Below are 22,000 nucleotides of genomic sequence, written 5' to 3'. Positions count from 1 at the left end.
GGAATTGATATAGTGTGAAAAAGCAATAAGCCTGCTCACAGGTCCAGATCTTTTATGTGAAATAGGCGTCTGTTTTCACATCCGATCACCAGTAAAGTAGAGAGTACATATTGTAAATATGAATGTTGCCTGCTAAGAAGTTGAACTATTCAGTGCCCTGCTGTATTCCTTTTTGAAAAGTTTTCTGGGCAAGCAAGTAAACTTCACCACCTAATCGTCCTAGTGTGATCATCTTTTACAGGTGTCCACCACAAGAGTGTCCATTTTCATGTCCAATTCTGTCAATACCCTGAGACTTTCAGCAGGTCCCTCTCTTCCAATACGCTGGAGATCAAAAAAATGAAAATAAAAAAAAGGATCCTTGATAAATATCTCAGCAAAGACCCTCCTTGTACCTGAACAAACTGTGTATTTTGTATTAATATTTCAGTAATGTGAAACGTTGTACAAAATCTATGTTTATGCCAGTTGAAGTCATTATTTTGATTTACTTAAAAATAATCAGATGACTTCCCTTTTTCCCCTGTTTTGTGAGTATATGCGTCCACAAGCACGCAGACCCGTCATAAGAGGATTGACTCAGTATTCACCCTCATTTCCCTCCTATAACTATTTATTAATATTAGTAGGAGCACTTTTTGAATAAACATGCATATAACAGGGAACATTTTTTTAGTGTCTTTTATAAGAGTCACATACCAAGTGCAAGATACTGGCATTAGGAAATCTCACAGTGGCTAGGCTGAATGTTAAGGGGGATATCTTTTTTTGGTGCACAGAAGTGTAAACCACTATTGTCTGAGGATAAAAAGAGCTGTATTACATACAGAAATTTGACTGCTCAGTGCTCTGCCTTTTCTTATTTAGAAGTACAATTACAGGTAGGTTACAGGAGACAGTAAGGTGGAACAGCTCTATAACTGCTTGTGTAGCATGCAGAGAAGACTGACAGATAGCAAGCTGCTGCAGTTTGTTTGACTTTAGAGAAGCATCACTCTCAGGTTTGATCACCTCCGTCAGGCATGCTTTTCAACACAGAACATTTCAGCTGTTGTGTTTTTTTTTTAAATTTCTATGACAGGAAGACACCATTCCCAAAATCTGTTTGAATCAGCTGAATGTTACGTTTGACTCCTCATTCATGCTGCAGGCATAGAGGATTTGGGAAAAAACACCTGTCAATTAATGGCTGCGCTTTTTAAAATAATCCCACTTCCCATCGTCGCTGCTGCTGAGGACAGTGGCTGCAGCCAGCAGCTGTGACTGATGTGGCAGCCCGTGCTGTGTGCCTTTGACAGATGCCAGCATGAACCAGCTGTAATGGTACAAAAGTCAGATTGGGGTTTCAGTGTATCAGTGAAGCAAAATATGACCAGACATGAGAAATTCAGTTGTCCTAAGATCTGTTCTGCAAAGACAGCAAGGCTTAAAAGAGTGGCTTGAAGCCTTCTTTGGGAGCCGAGAGCCGTAACAGCAGGAGAGAGAGAAACTAAAAGTGGCGTTTTTTCCTGATGTATAGACCAGATGTTGCTCTGCAACCAGCCTCCCTCTAACTTCTAAAAGAGTAACTAAACTATTTAAATTTCCCAATCACATTTACCTTGCATTTGCAAATGATCCCGTTGCAGAATCTTCTTAATCAGCCATCCTTCGGGTTATATATGTTGCTGTTCTTCCTTTGCATAGTCACTGAAGTTCTTTTTTGTCTGAAAACAGTCATACCGTACGATCAGAAAATGAATGCACTGAAAATGCAACGCTGCAAATTAAACACGTGGATAGCGGCTTGTGGCTTCGGCAGTCTGTGTTAACATGTGACAAGACAGAATAGTAAACTGAGAAAGAGTTCTCCTGAGAATTCAGTGCCCCCATTATCTCTCCTTCTTTATCCGAAGGGCTGAGGAAACCTTTTTTGTTAGCCAAGACAGCTTGGTGCTTCGGCTTAATTTTCATTGCATAATTTTAAATACAGATCGTGTCTACAGTGCTGCAATTAATGGATAGCCTAAAGACTTATTATTTCAAACTAATTGATATGTAAGAAAGTTTAAATAACACCAGTGATAAAAAATTTTTAGGAATAACTTCGGTAACTAACTCAGAATAATCTTTTTACTGTTATATAGCGTAGCAGATGACTTAATTATTCACTCACCATCACTAAATCTAATGCCTTTCTGTATTTTTATAGTTCTAAATTCATTTCCATGAGACGGGGAAAAGATGACATTTTATAGTCATTGTCCTAAAAGGTTTTTTTGCAAATTAATAATCTCATTCATTTCTTATACTTGTCTACCATCAGTTGGAATACTCCCAAGATAAATTTCTATTTTCCTCAACAAAAATGAGTACTTTACACATGCTGTAAATAGAGATTTTAAACCAAGCAACCAATGTTCTAAAAGTATGCTTTTGCTTACTCAAATAACTTGATCACTTATGAAAGGCCTTTATTTTACTAGTGTTCATTAAACTTATCTTCTATTAGACTGTGATCAGAATTGGCATCAGAGAATACACTGTAAAGTTGTAAGACCTCTCAAGAACTTTTTAATGCTTTTGGAAGATGTCAAGTACCGAAGTAATAATAAAACACTGATAGACCATTAAAAAGATAAGTTCTTATAATGGAAAGAGGTTTTGTTCTACTGCCAATTTTTTTCTTTTTTTTTTTAATAAGGTTTTGCATAGTACAAAACTTTTCCAAGAGAGAAGCTACCAATAGTGATACACATAAATTATATCAGATTAAAAACAAAGCAGAGCTCTGAGGAGATCGTCTTATACATTTCAATGGCATGACTCTTAGTGGAAAAAAAAGCAAAGGACTTAGTGAAGTTCTGTGACATTCATCTCAGTTCAGGCTTGACCCTCTGGTAAACTAAACATTGATGAACTGTATTAACTTCAGAAGGGGAGAAGCCAGGAACCAAATGATGTCAATAGAAAAGCTCGCTCTTCCTGTAGTAGGCTTGAGATCGGGATGAGGCCCCCGTGTGACCTCCACGTGCTGTGGCTGACTGAGATCAGTGAGGAAAGGGGGTACCAAAGGGACTGATTCTCTAAGTAGTTTCAGGTTGTAGTATCCCTTATTTTCCTGTCTCTGCTGGCTTCCAGGGAATTTGCATATCCCTTTTCCTGGCAACAGGAAGGTCTGACCACAATACTCAACTGCGCTATTGGCAATACCATTAAGAGATCTGTTCAAGAGAACTTTAAACTGCGCAGCAAGATGAAAAGCATACCATAGTGCACACTTAAACACGCAGGCACTATGACACACACATTTTTGATCACCATAGCTCACTGAACATATTCCACCACGCTTGAGAAGGGTTGACCTCAGGATCTGTGCCGGTTGGCTAGGCTGCAGCACGGTCAGGGTGGTTGTCCTTCACCCATAATAAGCATTAAGAGGGCAAAACACCTTCAGCAGTTTCCCTTCTTCATGGAGCTCAAGTGCTCAACAGAAAACTAGATCAGGTTGTAGGCAAACTGAGAGAAAGGTGGGTAGGTCTAGACGTGAGAATGGCATCTGACCTTCTCTGTGGGAATTTGATATCTCTACGTCTCTGTTGAAGCAGACTTGGATTTTAAGCAGCAACCTGGTCCTGTTCCCTAGACCCTTTCATGCTTTGCAATTTCCTTAAATTTCTAAGATAAGACAGTTGAAAATCCTGAACCTCTGAGGCACTGCTTTTGCACTACTCCGCTGTGAATCAGATTACCTTCAGATCTCTGTTGGGGAAGGAGTATGCACTTCATGTCATTTTGTGCCAGTGGTTCCTTCCTTTGACCTGGTTAGTTTGAGCCTCTACTTAGATGGTTGCCAGTACTGTAGATGCAAAACCCATCAGTCTTCTTGTAGACTTAAGTGAACTTAGGGTATGCCCTTTAACAGGCACGAGGTCAAGCTACTCTGTGCAGCAGTGGGACAGGCTTTGTCTTGTTTATTGAGCTTTATGAAGTTACCTTATATGCCAATTTTTACATTGCAGGATGCTTGCAGATCATTGAAATACAGTTTTCTGCATGGTTCATTTAAACTTGATGGGTAATTAGAGAGTTGCCTGAGTTTGCAGTAAGTCAGCGTTAATGTGACCTTCGGAAAAAATGTTTAAATAAAAAACAACTCAACTGAAATATTAATCCTTTGAACTTAATCATGAGGATGGCTCCATTAACCTCCCATTGCAAAGTACTACTTAATCCAGTAATAGCAGTACAGACAAGAAGAGGAGGTTTTTTTCCTTTTAAGTTCATTGTAGTATCGGGAAGTAAAAACCTTCAGGCTATTTTTCATTAGGTTGAACCTCTGGTCGGTGCCACTCTGACATTAAGCTATAAAGTTTTAAAGAGTTGCAGTTAAAATTCCACACAAATTTTGCTTCTCAAGTCAAAAAATGTGTGTTGTGTAATACACCATGAAACAAGTGGTGGATATATGGATGAAATAATGGTGGAAGTAGGGAGATGTAAAGATAACAGTAATATATAAATGTAAAGCAGCCATAAGCAGTATCAGACTCTGTATCCTCAGTAGCAATGATACATGTCAATTTGATGTTCATTATATAATAATGAACGTATACATCAATATGTAAATCTGAATTGAGTCCCAACTTTTTGTCATTGTTAAACTCAGCCTCAAAACTTTCCTGACACTTGGAAGTACAATCATCTCTGGAAGGTAGAAAACGAGGGACAGTAGCTCTGTCTTTGCTGTTAAACTTCTGCCAGGTTCTCAGTGGATTTTTTTCATTAGCTTGTTATGTTAGAAAATAATGGGTCAGTCACTAAATTGGCTTGTCATTTGGGGGGAGTCACTGCACATCTCCACTAATAGTATAGAGGAAGCCAGATTCATGTTGTTAATGAGTTAGGAAATATTTTGGAATAGCCTTCGTTGTTAGAAGGGAATACAGAACTGCAACTACTTGAAAAGATTTTCAAAGAAACTTCTAAGGCTTTGATCTTTATTCAGAGCCTGCTTGCTTTTTAGTCTAAAAACACTCATTTTTAACAGGGTATTAACAGAAGGACTGACTGCTCAGTAATTTTCCAAGCAGACTTGAGGCTCCATCCTGCAGAGGCTTTCTGATGTGAAGAGGTATAGTCAGTGCAAGGTAAACTTCAAAGTGCGGCATAAGGCTTTATTAGTGTGATTATTTTTTGAGCTAATGATAGCTTACTTCTAAACCTCCATGCAGTTCCCTGACAATTGTCAGTGGCATGGAAGTTACAGTGAGCGTGTACCTTAAGAAACATGCTGTCTCAAGATACACACACCTCAGTGTATGTTAGGAGCTGTTACTACTCAAAACAGGCTTGAGAGTCTGGTCTAAGTAGGAAGGGCAGAGCAAGGTATCACAGTGAAAGGAGGTGCCAGACTTAATCATAGGATGACTCTGTTCCTTTTCCATTGAGTAGCACAGCAATGCCACTAGAGAGAGGCAGAGAAATAGATTATTTATTTTCTTTTCATTCTTGTATTTGAGTGAAATCTCTGTGCTCGGAGGGGATTTTCTGCTGTACTGATGGGGCCTGTTAGAGATGTCCTGCCAAGAGTCAGACACAGGCAACACTGTAATTATCTATTAGCAAGGTGGATGTGAGAGACTGAAAAACACTTCTTTAAACTGTATTCAGAGTTCAGTTCAGGCAAGGATCCAAAAGCTGTGGTGCAGGTTTCACTACATTTTTTTCAGATCTGTTCTTCATCAGCTCCTCACAAAAGGAGGCCTTAAGCACCTGAGGCTTTCTCTGCTTGTCTCTCTCCCCTTTCAAGAATAGCCAGACTCTCTCGCTCTGTAGGACAGCACCACTTTTAGGCAAAACACATGATCCAAAGAGTGGTCTTGTGGATTCCAGGGCCCCCTGGAGACATCCTGCTCGGCTGCAGTGGTGCTGCACAGCTCTGAGTCCCGCATTCTCCGTTTCCAACCGGGATTTGAAATATTTCTGGAATATATCGTTGCTGATATAACCTCAAGATGTCATTTAAAAGGAGTTTCCAAGGGACTGTTATGACCTCTTGAGCTGAGAAGTACAATACTGCTACTCTACCAAGGCCTGTGCTGTTGGACTGCCAGCTGCCTGTTTACAGGCTGCCTGGGAGGTATCATTGGAAGTGAAAAAAAATCACTCATTACAAGGTGATGGATGCACTGATTTTCTGGTTTTGTTTGTTTTGAAGACAGTATCCAAAATACGGACAACACTTTTAAAAGGTTCAGTTAAGAAGCTCTTTCTGAGCTATGTCACTAAAGTTATTTACCCTGGATCCACCCCAATAATCTAAGAGCAGTATCTGGTGATAGATCAGACTTCAGTGGAGTTTCTCTGGATTTGTTGCACTGAAACTGAGCAGATTCTCTTTTGCTTACAGTGAAGCTTACTTACCCCAGTGATAATGAAAAAGAGCAGAATGTAGCCTTAAAATGTTATACATGCTCATAGAGAGATTTTTTTTTTCCCATTCAAACTCGCTCAAATTATCTTTATTCATATGCATCATGAGATGCATAGGTCACATATTTATAGAGTAATCAAAAAAACACTTGACAGCTTAAGAAAGCATTTTATCCACAAAAGGAAACAATTATACAAAATAGTCATCAGAAAGAAGAGTGATTCCAAGTATACAGCTTACAAGGCACAGAACAGGGCTTTGCATGAGAATAAACTGCTGTACTGATGAAGAAATGGGAAACAAAAGCTATTGTGAAGAAAATCCTCCCATAGAATTCAGGACAAGTTATCTCTTTAAAGAAAATGCAAGAGATTTGAAATTACTACTAATAATACAACTGCCAGTAAGGAAAGATCACCAGTTTAGGCTTTTACTGTAATGAGCTTCTCAAAAGTTTGCAGCAGAGGTACAGTATGGGCATATGTATATATAATACACGTATAACCTGGGCAACACTGATGGGCATCTCATCATTCAGACATTTATTTTTTAATAGTTCTTGGAATAGATATTGCTTTGCTATACAATAAGAAGATAGGAGTTTCTTTACAAGAGTGTTAAAATCTAGAAGCCCGGGTCTCAGGTTTCTTCACAGTCCCATTGGTTTAATCGAGGTTGCCATTAATAAAGGTGGAGACACAGGTTGATGAAGGCCCTGAGGTTACAGTCTAATGCCTTGAGACAGCAAGTATTAAAGGACTCATGGGGACTTGCTGTACATTAGGGAGGCACAGCAAATCACCTTTGCTTTAGCAGGGAGAGACATGAAGCTGAAACATGGAGGATAACAGGGGAAGCCAAAGGGGGAGTAGATGAACAAAGGAAGATAACACAATATACAGTTTCTAGGCTCCTTGGCTTTTGACATGCTTCAGCTGTTGCAGTGATTTTTCCAAGCTCATCTTGGGACAATTTCTGAAGGAGAATATCTGAACCGTGCAACCTGTTGACACAGGAAGGCAGGGGTGGCAGCAGTGGGTCAGTCAAAAACACAGCTACTGCTGAGCAAGCGCGCCTGGTCTCGGGAATAGCCTGGAGACCTCGCGGGGTGGGAAGATCGGCTTGGTGTGTTAGACCACGTGTGAAGGACTAGGGGAGCTTTATCGGGGAGAAAAAGGGTGTGAGGTAGGGCTGGCAGAGAGAAAGTCATGGATTCGGTGTCCCTTGTGTCTGTCATGGTCTGAAAAGTAACCACTATTTGCAAACAGCGGTGGGCATGCACCGAAGTTGGGATGTGCTTGTCTGAGGACAGGAATCGTTAACGGGAGCTTTCCAGTCAGTGTGAAGACATTTCCCACACTGGCTTTCATTTACCTAGTGCAGTGCTGCTCCTCGCACCATCTCTGATGCCGAGTGCCCTCGGGATTTCTCTAATGATTCCACACTCAGCATCTTCTGAACTAAAACCTCAGCTCTCTGAATAGCTTTGTTTCACGCTTAGCTGTATTGTCCTTGAGTAGCTATGTTAAGACCAAATGTTAACTTGGTGCGCATGTTCCTTTGTGCGCTTGCTTGCAGAAACTGGGAGGAAAAGCAAATGAGAGCATTTAGGTGCTCTCTGCACAGGGAGAGCTGTTAACTACTTTCCCAGGCCTGGATAAACAGCTTCCCAAGGAACTGCGTTGCCGAGCTGCTTGCTTTGGGCCATTCTTCTCCATGGCAGGGGTGGGTCCGGCACTTTTGGAAGGGTCTTGTAGAAGAGTCCCCGAGTCTCCTAAAACCCACCATCCTCACCTCAAGTCACCATCTTCTGCAGCCCCCCCGTAGCACGCTGAGTGCTGCAGAGGGACTGTGGCCACGAGGCGTGGGGACAGCTAAGCAGTGGTTACTGCTTTGCCTTCCCAGCAGAAATCTGCTTAGTGGAGGGAATAACATGGTCCTTAATAAGAAACTCCTTCTGTTTCCAATTACGCAAAAATTGCTGCCTATAAATCACTTGATCCCTGAGCTCTGTTCCTCAATTTCACTCTCCCTGTTATTGAGCCCCCATCTGCTTTTAACAATTCTTGCTACTCATATGTCTTTTAATGCTGTATCCCTCCAGAATGGCTTTCTAATTAAGTAAGCTCTGAAAATGAAAAGCAGCAGAACAGCAGCTTGCTTGCTCTCTGTACCCTTAATCTGGGAGTCCTCTATGTGCTATTTTGGAAGCTAAATTGAGGTCGCTGACATTATGCATATTTGTTGTCTGATGCAGTCTTAAAAGCCCCGAATCCTCTATTCAAAAGTATCTTTAGGCACATGGGTCAAACATTTGCAGGAAGAAAAATAAGTATTTGGAGCTTTAGCAGATTTAGAGAAACAGGGGAGGAGTGAGAAAGGGGCCACAGTCTCAGACCAGTATTTCTGTTGCAATATGCTTTCACTGACCAGCGAAAAGATCGGTGTCACTGGTGTTAACAAGATAAACATTTCCAATGACATGTGAAAAGGCAAATGGAAGCTTTGCTAAACAGAAGTATCCTGCAGAAGTTGCAGTCCCCCTTTTGTTACAAATTGTGTAGTGACCAGTTATTGCCTCTTGTCAAAATACGTTCCACTGAAATTGCACGGAAGAAATGAAGGCACTTGAGTTTCTCATCAGTACAACAAAAAGAGCAGGTACTGTTTATGTGAAATTAAATATCACACTGCATGTGCATAGTGCCACAGTCATGATGGATACAAATTAGTATCGCATTTTAACTGTTGAAAAAATGCAATAACCAAATACAGGAAAAAAAGTCATTATTTTGATATTTTACTGCCCTCTGCCTCAAGGGGAAATAATGCAACTTAAGAATTTCTCACATTTGGAACCAGAACTCAAATATTGTGAAAATCTTTTTAAAAATATGAGAATAAAGAGTTTGCTGTTGGAAATGTCAGAGGTTGCTGTAGATACCAAATTGTTTAGTTCTCAGAATGCGTTTTTATCTGGATCGTTGAGCCAGGATATTTAGTTTATTTTTCATTCATAATTCAGTGCATTTTTCAGGGAAAGACAGAGTGTAATCAGGGAAACAAAGTATTTATGAATAATGCAAAATAACATATATTTTAAAGGAGAGATAAAAGAAACACAAAACTCAAGAAACTGGCCTTACAAAAAAATTGCAAGTGGAATGGAAAATCCGAAACTTAAAAAGTTTGTTTGGAGTCATATCAAATTTTTGCACTGGAAGAACTTCATCAAAACAAATATGGCTTTAATTAATGGGTTTGATTCAACAAAATTGCGTTTTTTGTGGCGTTATTTTCACCAAAATGTGTAACTAGTTGTATTTCATACATAACTTTCTCAAAACATTTTTGCTTGAAGATTAATTCTTTAGATGCTTTTTAAGTAGTGACCCTTCCGTTATTTTTGAGCTGAAAATATATTTAAAAAAAAAAAACCATGTGAGCTGGATGAATCCCAGCCCGTGTAGAAGTGGGCCGGTTTTGTATCAGATAACTGCCTCTGGCATGGGATCTTACATCAGGAGAGTGATGCGACGAGGTCAGGCCGCTGTGCAGATGGCACGTGCGGCCGCTCGAGCCGGGTGGGGAAGGAAGAGAGGGGAAGATGGTTTGGAGAACACTTTCATTACTGACTTCCAAAACGCCGCTTTGAAAGGACAACGGGAAGGAGCAGCAGTGTTCCCATTAACAGCTTCAAAGGCGTTGCCGTGGCAGGAAGGGGGATGGGTCGGACCTGTTTTCCCCCCCCCGTTTCCCTTTCCCTTGGGCTGCCAAAGCGGGAGGGAGGAGGTCAGGTGGAAGCAGTGCTGGGTATCAGCCCGCTGTGGGGCCGCCTCGTCAAGCCACGGCCGCTGGCCGTGGGGTGGATGCAGAAGAGCTTCGCAGGACTCTGGCAACGGCACCAGCCCACAAAGGCATTCCCCAATTTCCCACGTGTGCCACAGGGTCATGTTTTAGCCCGCTGGTTGTTCTTAATGCACGCAGTAAGCTCTGAGGTCCTAGATGTGGTTGCCATTTATGTTCGTGCCGATACCAACTTCCCGTGGCTTGAGGTACTGCGAAACTTTTCCTAACTTTGCTCTACAGCTGAAACTCCCGGTAGCTCATTATTAGATTCTTGCACCTCATTAGCCTGGCTTGTTTGCTTTTCCACAATTATCTTAAAACAATCCTGAAATAAAAAAAAAAAAAAAAAAAAAAATTCTGTAGCAGGAAGGAGGGATGAGATGTGTTTCAGGTAGTGAGAAGGGAAGGAGTTCGGTATTTTCACTTTAAACTCAGGGACAAGATAATATGAAACACCGTAAATGTGGCATAATTAAGGATTAAGGGGTTTAACATATTTATTTTTTAATTTTCTAAATTTTTTTTGACCTAAACTATCCATGTGAACTTCGGCCCTCCTGGTAACTTGTGTTGGCAGCACGCTGCGTTTTTCATGTGATCACTTTATTTTTATTCTTGGTAGAAACAGAAGTTCATTAGATCACATTGCAAGTATGCAAAAGTCTACAGGGGCTTGATCAGGAGAGTCCAAAACCACAACTTCTGCTTCTGTAATTCTTTATTGATCACAGTTACCATTTTTAATGCTCTGGTCACTATTTTAATGCTACGTTATCCTATGTTATTTTGGCAGTTTTAATAATAACAGCTAGCTATAAATGCTATAAATAGTTTTAATAATACCATCCGTTTCCTTTTCTGAGTGCATTTTCCTTGCTTTAAGCTGAATGACCACGTTCATTTTCCCCTCCCACGTTCCAAGGAAGGGTCGCCGCGGCCTTTCTCTGCATGATGACCCTTTTTGGAAAGCGGTTGTAGCCACGGATGCCGAAGAGCCCTTCCAGTTGGGAGGGAATGGGAGCCCGGCAGCTGGGCAGCTGGCGGGTGGCCGGGAGCTCCCCTGACTACGGCACGGGCTTAGTCACGGAAAGCCCTGCTCCCTCCCTTGCGCCTCGGGCTCGGGGCTGTGTCGGTCGTGGTCGCGGTCCGAAGGATACGGTGGTGTTTGTCCGGGGCACGAGGGTGCGCGGGCCCGAGCCCCCGGGTCGGCCGCACTGCCCGCCGGCTGGCTGAAGCCGAGGGGGCCCCTCCGGCACGGCCCCCCCCCCTGGAAACCCCCGTGGGGGGACGGCTGGCAGAGGCAGGACAGTCAAGCCAAAAAGGCAAGCAAAGCCTCACCGGATCTGCTGTTCCTCTGAGGAGGACAACTTGGTGGCCCAGTGGTCCGCGGCCTGTTCTAAGCCCGTGCTGGTGTGTGTCTGGTTTGGTAAGCGATCATACAAACGGGGTGGAGGAGAGCCCTTTCAAACCAGAGGCAGCTGAAGGTGGCACCTCCCGAGCTTTGATCCCTACCCAAAGCTTAATTTCTCTCCTTCGTCTGTAATTTGGGGATAATAATACTGATGCTTATCCCTTGTGTAAAGCTGATGTATCTGCTGATGTCTTTTAACTAGCACTGGTGGGTGAAAAAATAAAAGGTAGTAGATAGAAGCGTACATTTAAGAGTTAGAGCTGCTGGCCGCAGCCATCAAGCGTGACTAACACATTCATCTCCTGTCCCCAAGGGCCCCGCTGCAAACACTAAATGATGGCTCCAAATTTTAAAGTACTAACTCATTGCCTGTTAGTAAAGTACATGGGAGCGTGATTTACCCGAACAAGGAATAACGTTTCCAATCCCTTGTGGGGATACTAAAGCCATATAGAGGTGACATCAATAAGTGGGTTTTTTTGGGGGGTTAAACAGAGGACAGAGGGTCTACAAGAGGGCAGAAAGTGAGATAACAGAAGGAAGAAGGTTGTTAGGTGTAAATGGGAACAGCGGTCCAGATAATGATCTGCCCGTCTAATCATCAGTCGCATTTTCCCCTCCTTGTCTGGCTCCCAAATCCTAACAGCAAGTGTAGGTCACCTTGTTCGGCAGCTAGAGAGCAGAGAAATCGGGGTGGGTGGACTTGTGACAGGTAGCAGCCCAAGGGGACAGCAAACTGAACGGTAAGGACGTGCTGAGCTGGGCTCTGGTGGGGCGCTGGGTGTGCAGAGAGGTTTTTACTTATGCACACACACCCTGACGCAGCACTTTGTAGTGCTGTCAGCGAGCCAAATAGAAGATGTGCGTGACTGCTGCTGCTCATGGGAGGGCAGCTGTCCGTTCGTCAATGAACTGTAATGTCCCTGTAAAGCCACAGAATGTGGTCGTCGTTGTCTACTAGAAGGGTACTGGAGCTCTGAAAAGAAAAACAGCAGATTTTTTGAGCCAGCTGGTGTTAAGCAGGCAATTTGTTTCTTTAACCTTGAGCCACGGCTGTGTGCCAGCGCTGTGCCCAGGGCTGGGGGTTTCGGGAGAAGGGGAGCCAAAGCCCCGCGAGGCTGGCGTGGGTTTGCGAGCGCCGGGCTCGCTGAGGAAGGCTCCGGCGAGGGGCCGGCTCCGGCGGCAGGACGGCGGCGTTGCGCCCCGGCTGCGCTCTGCGTGCGGCCGTGGTCCCGCGGGATAGCGGGGGGGTCAGGGAAGGGGCTGGGGGTGCTCCTCTGAATGGGAGCCGGGCCAGCCGGAGGACCGACGGCGCCTCTGAAATCCAGAAGAAAAAGTAATTTTTCCACACTGTTGCAGTTTTAATCAACCCGCCTTGTCTACTGTCTGCTCCTTCTCAACTAACTTCAACCTTCTCATGATTAGATATCTATATAGACTGTCTCTGGAGACACTGAAGAGAGAGAGGCAGCTCCAGATTCATGTCATTTCTATTAAACACTCGACTTAGGGGGGATTATCCGCTGGAGGCACTTTAGGAGGTGAATATTAGACACAGTTGCTATCTAACAACATGCTTATGGATGTACTGGGTTCAGATAGCGTTCAGTTTCTGAGGGATTTCAAATATTTCTATTGCTCTTAAACCTAATTAAGCAAATCAAGGTACTGAAGGAAGTTGAGAGCCAGGAGACCTTCTCTGACTTCTGATCTTACGTGCCTCCTTCTATACCTGAGGTGCCCAAAATTTACAAATTCAGTAATTCCATGTGCGACAGTGAGGTGGGGAAATGCAGCAGCCCACCTCCGGCTCAGACACTCCTGTATAAAGAAATTAATATCCTTAGAAAAAGCTTTGTTTTCCAGTGCTCTGGACCCTTTCGCACGATTCCTAGATTGATAAAAAACACTGTATGCAGAGCGGCCCCTCCCTGCAGGAACTTTACCTGCCTTCGTGGGGTGCCCGGACCTGCATCGGCAGCCCAGGGCCTGGCTGCAAACGCTCCCGGACAGGACGAGACGGTGGCACTCGGCGTGGCTGGTGCTCAGCGTGCCCGGAGCCCGCTGGCTGGCACGTCCTGCCTCTGCCATCGCTCCTCTTTCAGGTTAACCCAAGGAATGTTTTGTCCCACGTTTGGCATAAACCTCCCTCCAACCACGCTAGCATCTTTGGGTAATTATCGTGAATAAATACGACTCACCTTCTCCTCCCTCCGTCCTGTTTGTTTAAGCAGTGCGGGTATTCAGCAGTGAACTGTAACCACAAGCATGACTGCACCGTGCGGGCAGACCTTTTGCCTAGGACGTAATTTTAGGATTTGCAGCCCGACCCCCGCGAGTGCCGTGGTGCCATCACTCTGCAGCAGGGGCCAGGGCAGATGTGGCCTCGCGGTGGTTGAGAAGGTCACTGGGGCTGCAGGGCCCCGGCGGTGAGCCGGGCGCTAAGGGATGATCAGCATCGTTTGGGGGTTTTTCCCGCCAACCGCACTACGGCACTGTGCCCCTGGTCACGCGTGTGCTCTGGGAACTGTTGTCAAAATGGAGACAAAAGGAGGATCCCTTCAAAAATTTGTATCTCGGTATGAAGTCGGAAGACAAAGGAAGGTGAGGAAAGAAAAGAAGGGTGCCACCTGAAAGAAGGGTGTTACGGTAGCGGTTGGCTAACAGCTGATGCAACTGGTGGGATATTTTAGAGGCAGGGTGTATTTAACACAACTGTTTGTGCCTCAGATTCGGTATTTGTCAGTACTGTGACTGACACTGAGGTGGGAAACCAAAGCCAGTACAGCAGGACAATTGCCAGAAACAAGGCAGAAAGGAGCTTTAGCAGGGTAACCAAAAAGAAGCAGCCAGATCTTAGATCTTGAGGCAGAAAAGCTGCAAAATTTGTCTAATTAAGGAATGTAGAACTAGACCAGGTGAGCTAAGGACGTTGATTTGCACATCAGGAGAAAGGAGAAGAGGCCTCACAAAAATAAAGTCAGAGATGCAGAATGAAAACCAGGACAGAAGCATGGGGAATGGGATTGGAAGAGCTCAGAGGGAGGGGTAGTGGTAAAGTCACATGCTGTGGACAAGTCAAGGATGGTAAGACTAGTATAGGCCTTAACTTTCAAGCAAAAATACGTATTACCTGTTGAGGGCTGTTGCAATGGGCTGAAGGAGACTTGAAACTAGATAGGACAGACTGAAGCACAGAACCGAAGGATCAGAATTCATAGCACCTTTATTCATCCCGGAAAAAAAATACAGCTCAAAACACAATTGCCTAAGAAATTATTGCAAAACTGCTGCAGCTACAGTTAGCAGAACCCGACTCCCTCTTTTTTAAGAAGGTGGGTGGATGGATGGTTGGATGGATGGACAGACAGACGGACGGAGCGGGTTTGGCTTTGGAACCCCCCCCCTTTTGCTTCCTGCTGTGCTCATATTGGTCATGATGAAAAAAATGGCTTTGTCTTCAGTTGAAACCTTCATGCACATTAATGTTTTTTAAATAATGGATTGTGCAGATCCTAATATGGGCACTAAAAACAAAGGCTATACAAATAAATACTGGGAAAGGACCCACAGCTTCCTGAAGACTGATAGCCAGATTTCTTTCTGCATGCCTTTTGCATCCTGTTGATGATGTGACACTTTTTCCCCAGTAATGTCCAAGACACATACTGCATTAATCAGATAATGTAACTTTCCATGATCCAGCCCTAAGAAATGTAATCTAACTTTTTTTGACTTCCCTCTCTGACTCCCTTTGACAACTGGCTTTTTCCTACTGGTTTCTCCAACCCAAGAAATCTGGCAAAAGTTATTACATTGTTCTCCAAGCAATGTTTGCAGTGTGATTAATGTGTGATTAGCTACCTGGAGCTTAATAAAGGCCTTGCTCTTTCTAAGGCTTGCCCGTGATCCATACTACACTTGAATCAGGTCTTGCGAAAGCCAGTGGGAGTATGGACACCAATATGGTTAAATCCACATATATTTTAAGGATTTGGATACCCAGGGATGGTAGCCAAAACCGACCTTACGTACAAATGACCGCATGTTCCTTCAGCTTTGCAATGACTGCATGGAAATCAACAGGCGTATTGGATGTGTGGCGCTGATACGAAAAAGAAAGAAATCTATTCTTGAATCGTGCAAAAAAAAGTGTTATTAACTTCCCCCTGCCTCGTGTGGTACTTTCCCCATACTGTAGCACTGGTCGCATTAGATACACCTGAAGACAGCTTGTCTCTTTTGTTGTAGTTGCAGGTGGAACTTGATCAGGAATATCAAGACAAATTCAAAAGACTGCCTTTGGAAATTCTGGAGTTCGTACAGGAAGCCATGAAAGGGAAAATCAGCGAAGATGGAGACCACAGTTCTGCCCCCTCTTCCCTGGCATCTGACAGTGGAAAATCAAATCATAAACCTCTGCAAAGTGAAGAGGAATTGGAAGAAGATAATCCAGAAAAAGTGTTTGATACCACTTTTTAACTGCCCAAGAAACAGTCGGTGCGCCAGGGCGCTCCGCTCCCCAGCTGCCCGTCTCCGCTCTCCCGATGCGAGCTGCCGCCGAAGCGCCTCGGGAGGCAGGAGCGATCTGCATTCAAGTGCACATTTCCCAAAAGGAACATTTTCTAAAAAAATATTGTGAAAAGGTCTTCATTCTCATTCTTCGTCTTATTATCCTAAAGCTTAGCGCGGTTGTAATGGGAAAATTAATACGTTAACCATTCCCTCTTTTTTTTTTTTTTTTTTTCATTTTGGCCAATTTACAATGGGTAATTTTCTGGCCATGTTCACTGTTAAGAATGTTTAATGAAGACCAAGGTATTGTACAGAGACAAACGTGTGCAGATTTCCTTTTGAAGTGCCAGTGCAAAGTGCTCCAAACTAATACAGATCCCAGAGAGAGTATTATAACAGTACTTAATCATATTTGTTCCCTTCTTTATAACTGCACCTTGACAGCTGTACCATCATTTTACATTTGCACTGAAACATTTAATCCTTTTTAGCTTTGCAAGCACTGGTGGCTTGCTGTCTTGATATTATGTTTATCACACGGGAAGAAATATACTTGCTGCTGAAAATTCTTGGAACTGTGGGGATGAGAGGAAAACAAAAAGAACTCTGCCTGGAGATTGTCAGTGTCTGTGTACATCTGTGTTTGTTACACTGTGTGAGTGCATATATGTTTGTGTATATATATATATATATATATATATATAGCTATATGTGCACACACATCCGTCTATATACACACACGGCATGTTTCGATTTGAGGTCGGCGTGGTCTCTTGGCCAAATGAAATGTTTCAGGGATACGCGAGGAGAGAGAATCTTTCTGGAAGCTAACATCTGGGTTATACTGCTATAAAATAGTCGTTGAATCATAAAATTCTTTTTGTGGTGTTAGTGTTGTAAATCAAAGTAGTTTTAGAATATAAATTTGATATATATTTTGCAGACTCAAAAGTATTGATTTTAAGTATCATATTTTAAGCTTACTGAATTTGATAGGATTATAAAATGTTTAGGACTACAGTATTTGAAATTTAATGGAACCTTCCATTATTTTTAAGGCTGAGGTTCAGTTTTACTAAGGTCTGAAATTTAAAAGCAAAATATAAAAACCTGATCACTGTTATTTAAAAATGTATATTAATCCATTTAACTGACTTCTTAAAATAAGAACAATCAAAGTTAGTGTACTGTATGATATGCATGAGAGAAGTAACAGCACATTTTGAGAAATTTATATCAGGCGACAGAGAGACTTTGTGAAAGTCAGGCTATTTGGAAAGGTAAAGAAATGCTATTCTCTGGGTTCCCATACTAACAGAAATAGGAATTACGAAACATTTTGGACGGATTCTTATTTGTGCCCCAGCCGATGGCACAATGCTGGAGGCCTCTCCCTCGGCCGGGTGGTGAAGAGGCAGCTTAGGGCGAAGGATAAACGAGCTCAAAAGACGGAGATTTGCGTCGAGAGGCTTGATCCTGCAAACTCGCGTTTTCCTGAGCACCACCGGGCTCAGTGCAACTGTCCTGGGCAATAACATCCACGTACACGTTTGCAAGATCGGGGCCTTATTTTGGATTAAAAAGCAGTCGGAGAAAGCAGTCAGTTACATAGGGAGGCATTTTAATACATCGTAACAGTTACTTTAGTTCCATTCCCTCAGGATTTTAGTACTTTAAAGTAACTTATTTTATTTAAATTTAAGCAATAAAGTACAAATCAAGCTTAAGTTTTCAGTTAAATAATGGTGTATGTATATATAAGTTCAAATCTTGGAAAACAAACAGTATTTTTATGTTTCTTTTTTAAACTTAGAGCAGAAAGAGAAAAATTGCATGTTGTTTGGAGGTCATATTTTGGATTAAGCTATTCTGGTTTATGATGATGAAATTAGTGAACATGAAATTCAAAAATCTGACTTGGATTTTAATGCTAGGGAAGGTGAATCCTCTGTTAATCCTTGTTTTGCACTTTGAAATCGATCTTAATCACTCACTGAAAACTTAGAGAGTCGAGATGTAATGCTGCATTTTATAAAGGAAAATTACATATTGTCTAAATTATTAAAAGGGTAAACTGAGAGCAGTGTTCACAATAAAACCGAAGACTATGGCATTGTAGAAACCGTTGCACAGCGCAGGCTTTTCGGTAAAATCTTAGCTCCTTTGAATTTCAGCGCTACGTTCCCGTGGACTTCAGCGGAGCCGGGACTTCACCACAGTCTTCAGAGAAACTTGGGGAAATACCAGTTAACCTTTTATTTATATTTAAAACTAAATAAATATACCGGTTGGATTAAATATCCTATCAGCTGTAGTCATTTTACAGTACGTTTGTATTTGACCATTTCCAGTACTCACATTTTTTTATATCTGTACAGTGCCACTTTCTGCAGGTGTAAGGTAGTGTGTAATACTGTACATCTTGCATTGTTCAAACTATTTCAGTGAAACAGATATCATTTAATATTGATATTACTTGAACTAGAGCAAGATAATGAAAAAGGGGTCTTTATGATGTGCAAAGTCTTGTGCCTTTTATGTATTTGCCTTGTTCCGTGTTGAATGTGTGGAAATGCTGTATCGTGGACTTTCTGCTGTATAGAATAGAGCTGTCTATATTAAACTAGGTCGTGCACTTCAGATATCTTTACACTACTGAAAATAGCTTGGGTTTGGCAGTATAAACAGAATTTTAAAAATTCTAATGAAGGCCAGACATTTTAGATTTAACATGTTCATAATTATGTTAATTAATGCTCATGTATTAGCTAAGCATTCACTGAAAGATAACTAAAGGGACATCGTTGCTTGCCTTTCTTTGAAATCAGTGTTGCTCTTGTACATTGTATTAATAGTGTCTGTGATTGATTAGTCCTTGATGATTTGCTTTCAAAGTAGGATGAAATATTTCAGTTAACATGTACATATTTTTCGGTTCCTCGATCTATGATTGTTCCAGAGGCATAACTCACATTTTTGTAAAAATTCTATGCAATTTTGTGGCATGATGTTTCTTCCACTTGTAATTTTAGTGCTTACATTACAGATCCAAAGGACAAATAAAAATTTCTTAACACAGGATGGTTGTTCTCCCTGCTCTTTGACTCACAATCCTCCGCTGACTCGGGAGGCCTTGCCGGCCCCGAAGGCCTCACCCCGACCCCTCTGCTCCGGGAACCGGGAGTCCGCGCCGGCTCCCAGCAGGCTCCTGCGTTCGCCACAGCCGGAACAAGAACTCGCACGCGCCCCCGCCCCTCCCGGCAAAATGTGCCTTTGCCGGTGCTCTGAAACGACGGGAGACAAAACCAGTGCACGGCAGCCAAGGGGCTGGTAAGAAAATCTGTCGGTCCGCGGGACGGGCTCCCGTGGAACAGCGATTGCATGATTTTCAGCCGTAGTGGTAAAGTACCTCGACAAATGATAGCAACCTTGCTTCTCTTCCACTGTCCCGGCTGTTTCGCTAATCACCTACGCAATTACATATGTGCTGTGAAATGTACCTTTGCAGGAGCCTTCCACTGAGAGCACCGAGAAATAAATCTACTCCACTGGCTTTTGACTTTTCTTTCCCCATTTAATTTACATTGTAAAAAATTATCTCTGGGAGAAGAGATAAGCAGGTATATTAATCCAGTGTACTGAGGGATATACCTATTAAAATAAATAGTCTCCAAGGCAGCCAGGCTCAGATTGCTCCCTAGCAGAGGTGTGGGGAAATGGGGCCTGAGGAGGGGGACGGGCACAGCAGAGGGTAAAAGCAGGTAAGGAAGGGAGGAACAGAGCTGAAAGCCGAGCCCGTGAATTTGACAGAAGGGAGTAAGACTGGGACAGAATCGGAGGGGAGGGGGGAAGTGAAAGGAAAGGAAAATGGGCACGCTTCCTTCCCGAAGGAGGAGCAGCGGGTTGAGAAGTCAAGAGCGGGGCTTGCCGAGGCCCCACTAGCGAGCTGCCCGCAGGCAGGCGAGGGGAGGCAGCACGCTGGCGAGAATTTCAGGCGGATGAGGGCGAGATGGTGGTGGCGAACACAGCGGGGAAAAGCCAGGAGGCCATGGGAAGGATTGGGAAACGGGCCTCGGCTCCCGCGGGGCTGAGCGGGGCAGGATTCTCACAGCCGGGCGAGCAGACGACCTCGGCACTTGTTGTGCTTGGGCCACGGGGGACCGACTTGGCTGCTGAGGAGAGAGGGCGGCGGGCTGGGCTGTGTGGAAGAGCTATCTGGAGGCCGACCCAGGGGAAGACGGTGTCGCCGAGGCCAGGCAGCGGGGCCAGAGCTCGTGCAGCTGCGCAAAGCAAGCCCTCTTGGGTCGCTGAAGTTTCCAGTGGGTTCTGCAAGACGCCTCTGGTGATGGCCAGAAGAAAACCAGCCTCCCCACAGCAGCGTAAGTCTGCTAGTGCCGGCTGGGGAAGGTCACCGAGGAGCTCGCTTTGCCCTCAAAGTGGATGCTTTGATAACTAGGGCCGGTGCCAGGTTCCACCACAAGTAATCGATCCTCGTTTCCTTCACAGCGATGCAGCTTCCAGCTAAGGGCTGGAGGGCGTCTGGATCCAGCTGAGATGTTGGAGTGGGCACTGGGTAATGTCGCTGAGCAGGGCGGGAGGAATTGGGAGTGGGTGAGCCGGCTGAAGGGCTGTACAACCAGGCCTCCTAAAACCTGGGCATGCACTCGAGCCCGAGGAAACCATTTCAAAGTAAGCAACTGTACCTTTGGAAAACCTGAATGGGGCTTTAAATGCACAGAAACTATATTATCCCCTTGTGCTTCGGGAGAGCTCTGAGTGCAGGAGCAGCACGAGTCAAATCTACCCACCCTGGCTGAAGCACCCAAGCTCCTGAAGCCACTAAATTTCACCTACGGAATTCAGGTCAGTGCTTCTTATTGACAGGTTGGCTTCAACAACTGCATTTGGCTTACTTGGGCACTCTGATTCAAAGACCTCTTGCTTGCTCCCATAACTGCAGAGGGAGTAGAAGAACCTAACTCTAAATCTGAATTTCACTTCTGACATCAGGCACCAAGGATCCAGGTAGTTTCTGGCTACCGTCGTGTTACTTAAGGTGAAAACAGCTAAATCCTCTCCTGAATTTAGCCACAAGACACCTGAATGCCAAGTGAGACCACTTCTGTGACCCTGCCATTTCCCAGGGAGTTGAAAGAGTTAATGCTGACATCCCTTCCTAGCAGGGAGCTTCCCTAAATACACACAGGAGGATTTGCTTGGCTGTCATTAAACCTAGTGTCTCCTCAGGGTCAGGGAACTGGCCTTACTCTTCTCTTCTTCAAGGGCTCATTAGGAGAAGGAGGAGTCTGTGCAGCGAAGGAAAAGCCACTTGGCAAAAGGGCCAGTGCAAGAAACTAAAGCCACATGCAAAAAGCAGCAGGTGATGGTCACTAGTGAAGTTAAAGAAGGTGACCGCGGAAACACATATTGGGATTAAAAATGGTCCTTTAAAGACTCTTCAGTAGTGTGCACTGGTAGGACAGTTGGCAGGAGGAAAGGCTTGGGTGCTTGTGCTGCTTTCTACAATATAGTTTCTTTGAACTTCTAAGTGGGTGTGTTTAGAGGTTCAGTTCTCAGGTTCCTCAGAATCAGTATCATGGGAGAAGCATGACAGAAAGGAGGATCTGAGGGAAAAAAACCTGAAGAAATAAAAAAAAAATCGAAGTGTTCAGCTTGCAGATGGTAAAAAAGAAAATATTGGAGGTAACACCTTGACTATCATATAACTGATACGATTTTAAAGGCCTGGGATTGGCAGAATGGAGGGCTGCAAAACATGATGAGGAGACCCTGGTGTAGAGAGGAGTGCT

General features: G+C 43.7%; 1 protein-coding gene across 2 annotated transcripts in view; it reads left to right on the top strand.

Moving 5' to 3' along the window:
- PLCB1 (phospholipase C beta 1) overlaps positions 1–19,268 on the top strand; it is a 408,321-nt gene extending 389,053 nt beyond the window's left edge. The window contains exon 32 of one of the 2 annotated variants that reach the window (XM_042789375.1): positions 15,927–19,268. In XM_042789375.1, coding sequence (XP_042645309.1) covers positions 15,927–16,157 — 231 coding nt within the window. In that variant the 3' untranslated portion in view covers positions 16,158–19,268. The remainder of the gene's footprint in view (positions 1–15,926) is intronic. The other variant, XM_042789376.1, reaches the window with a different exon arrangement.
- Positions 19,269–22,000: the final 2,732 nt, after the last annotated feature.

The sequence above is a fragment of the Tyto alba genome, unplaced genomic scaffold (assembly GCF_018691265.1).
Source record: "Tyto alba isolate M040663 unplaced genomic scaffold, T.alba_DEE_v4.0 Super-Scaffold_16, whole genome shotgun sequence".
Taxonomy (NCBI): Eukaryota; Metazoa; Chordata; class Aves; order Strigiformes; family Tytonidae; genus Tyto; species Tyto alba.
This window is presented reverse-complemented; position numbering and strand designations above follow the sequence as displayed.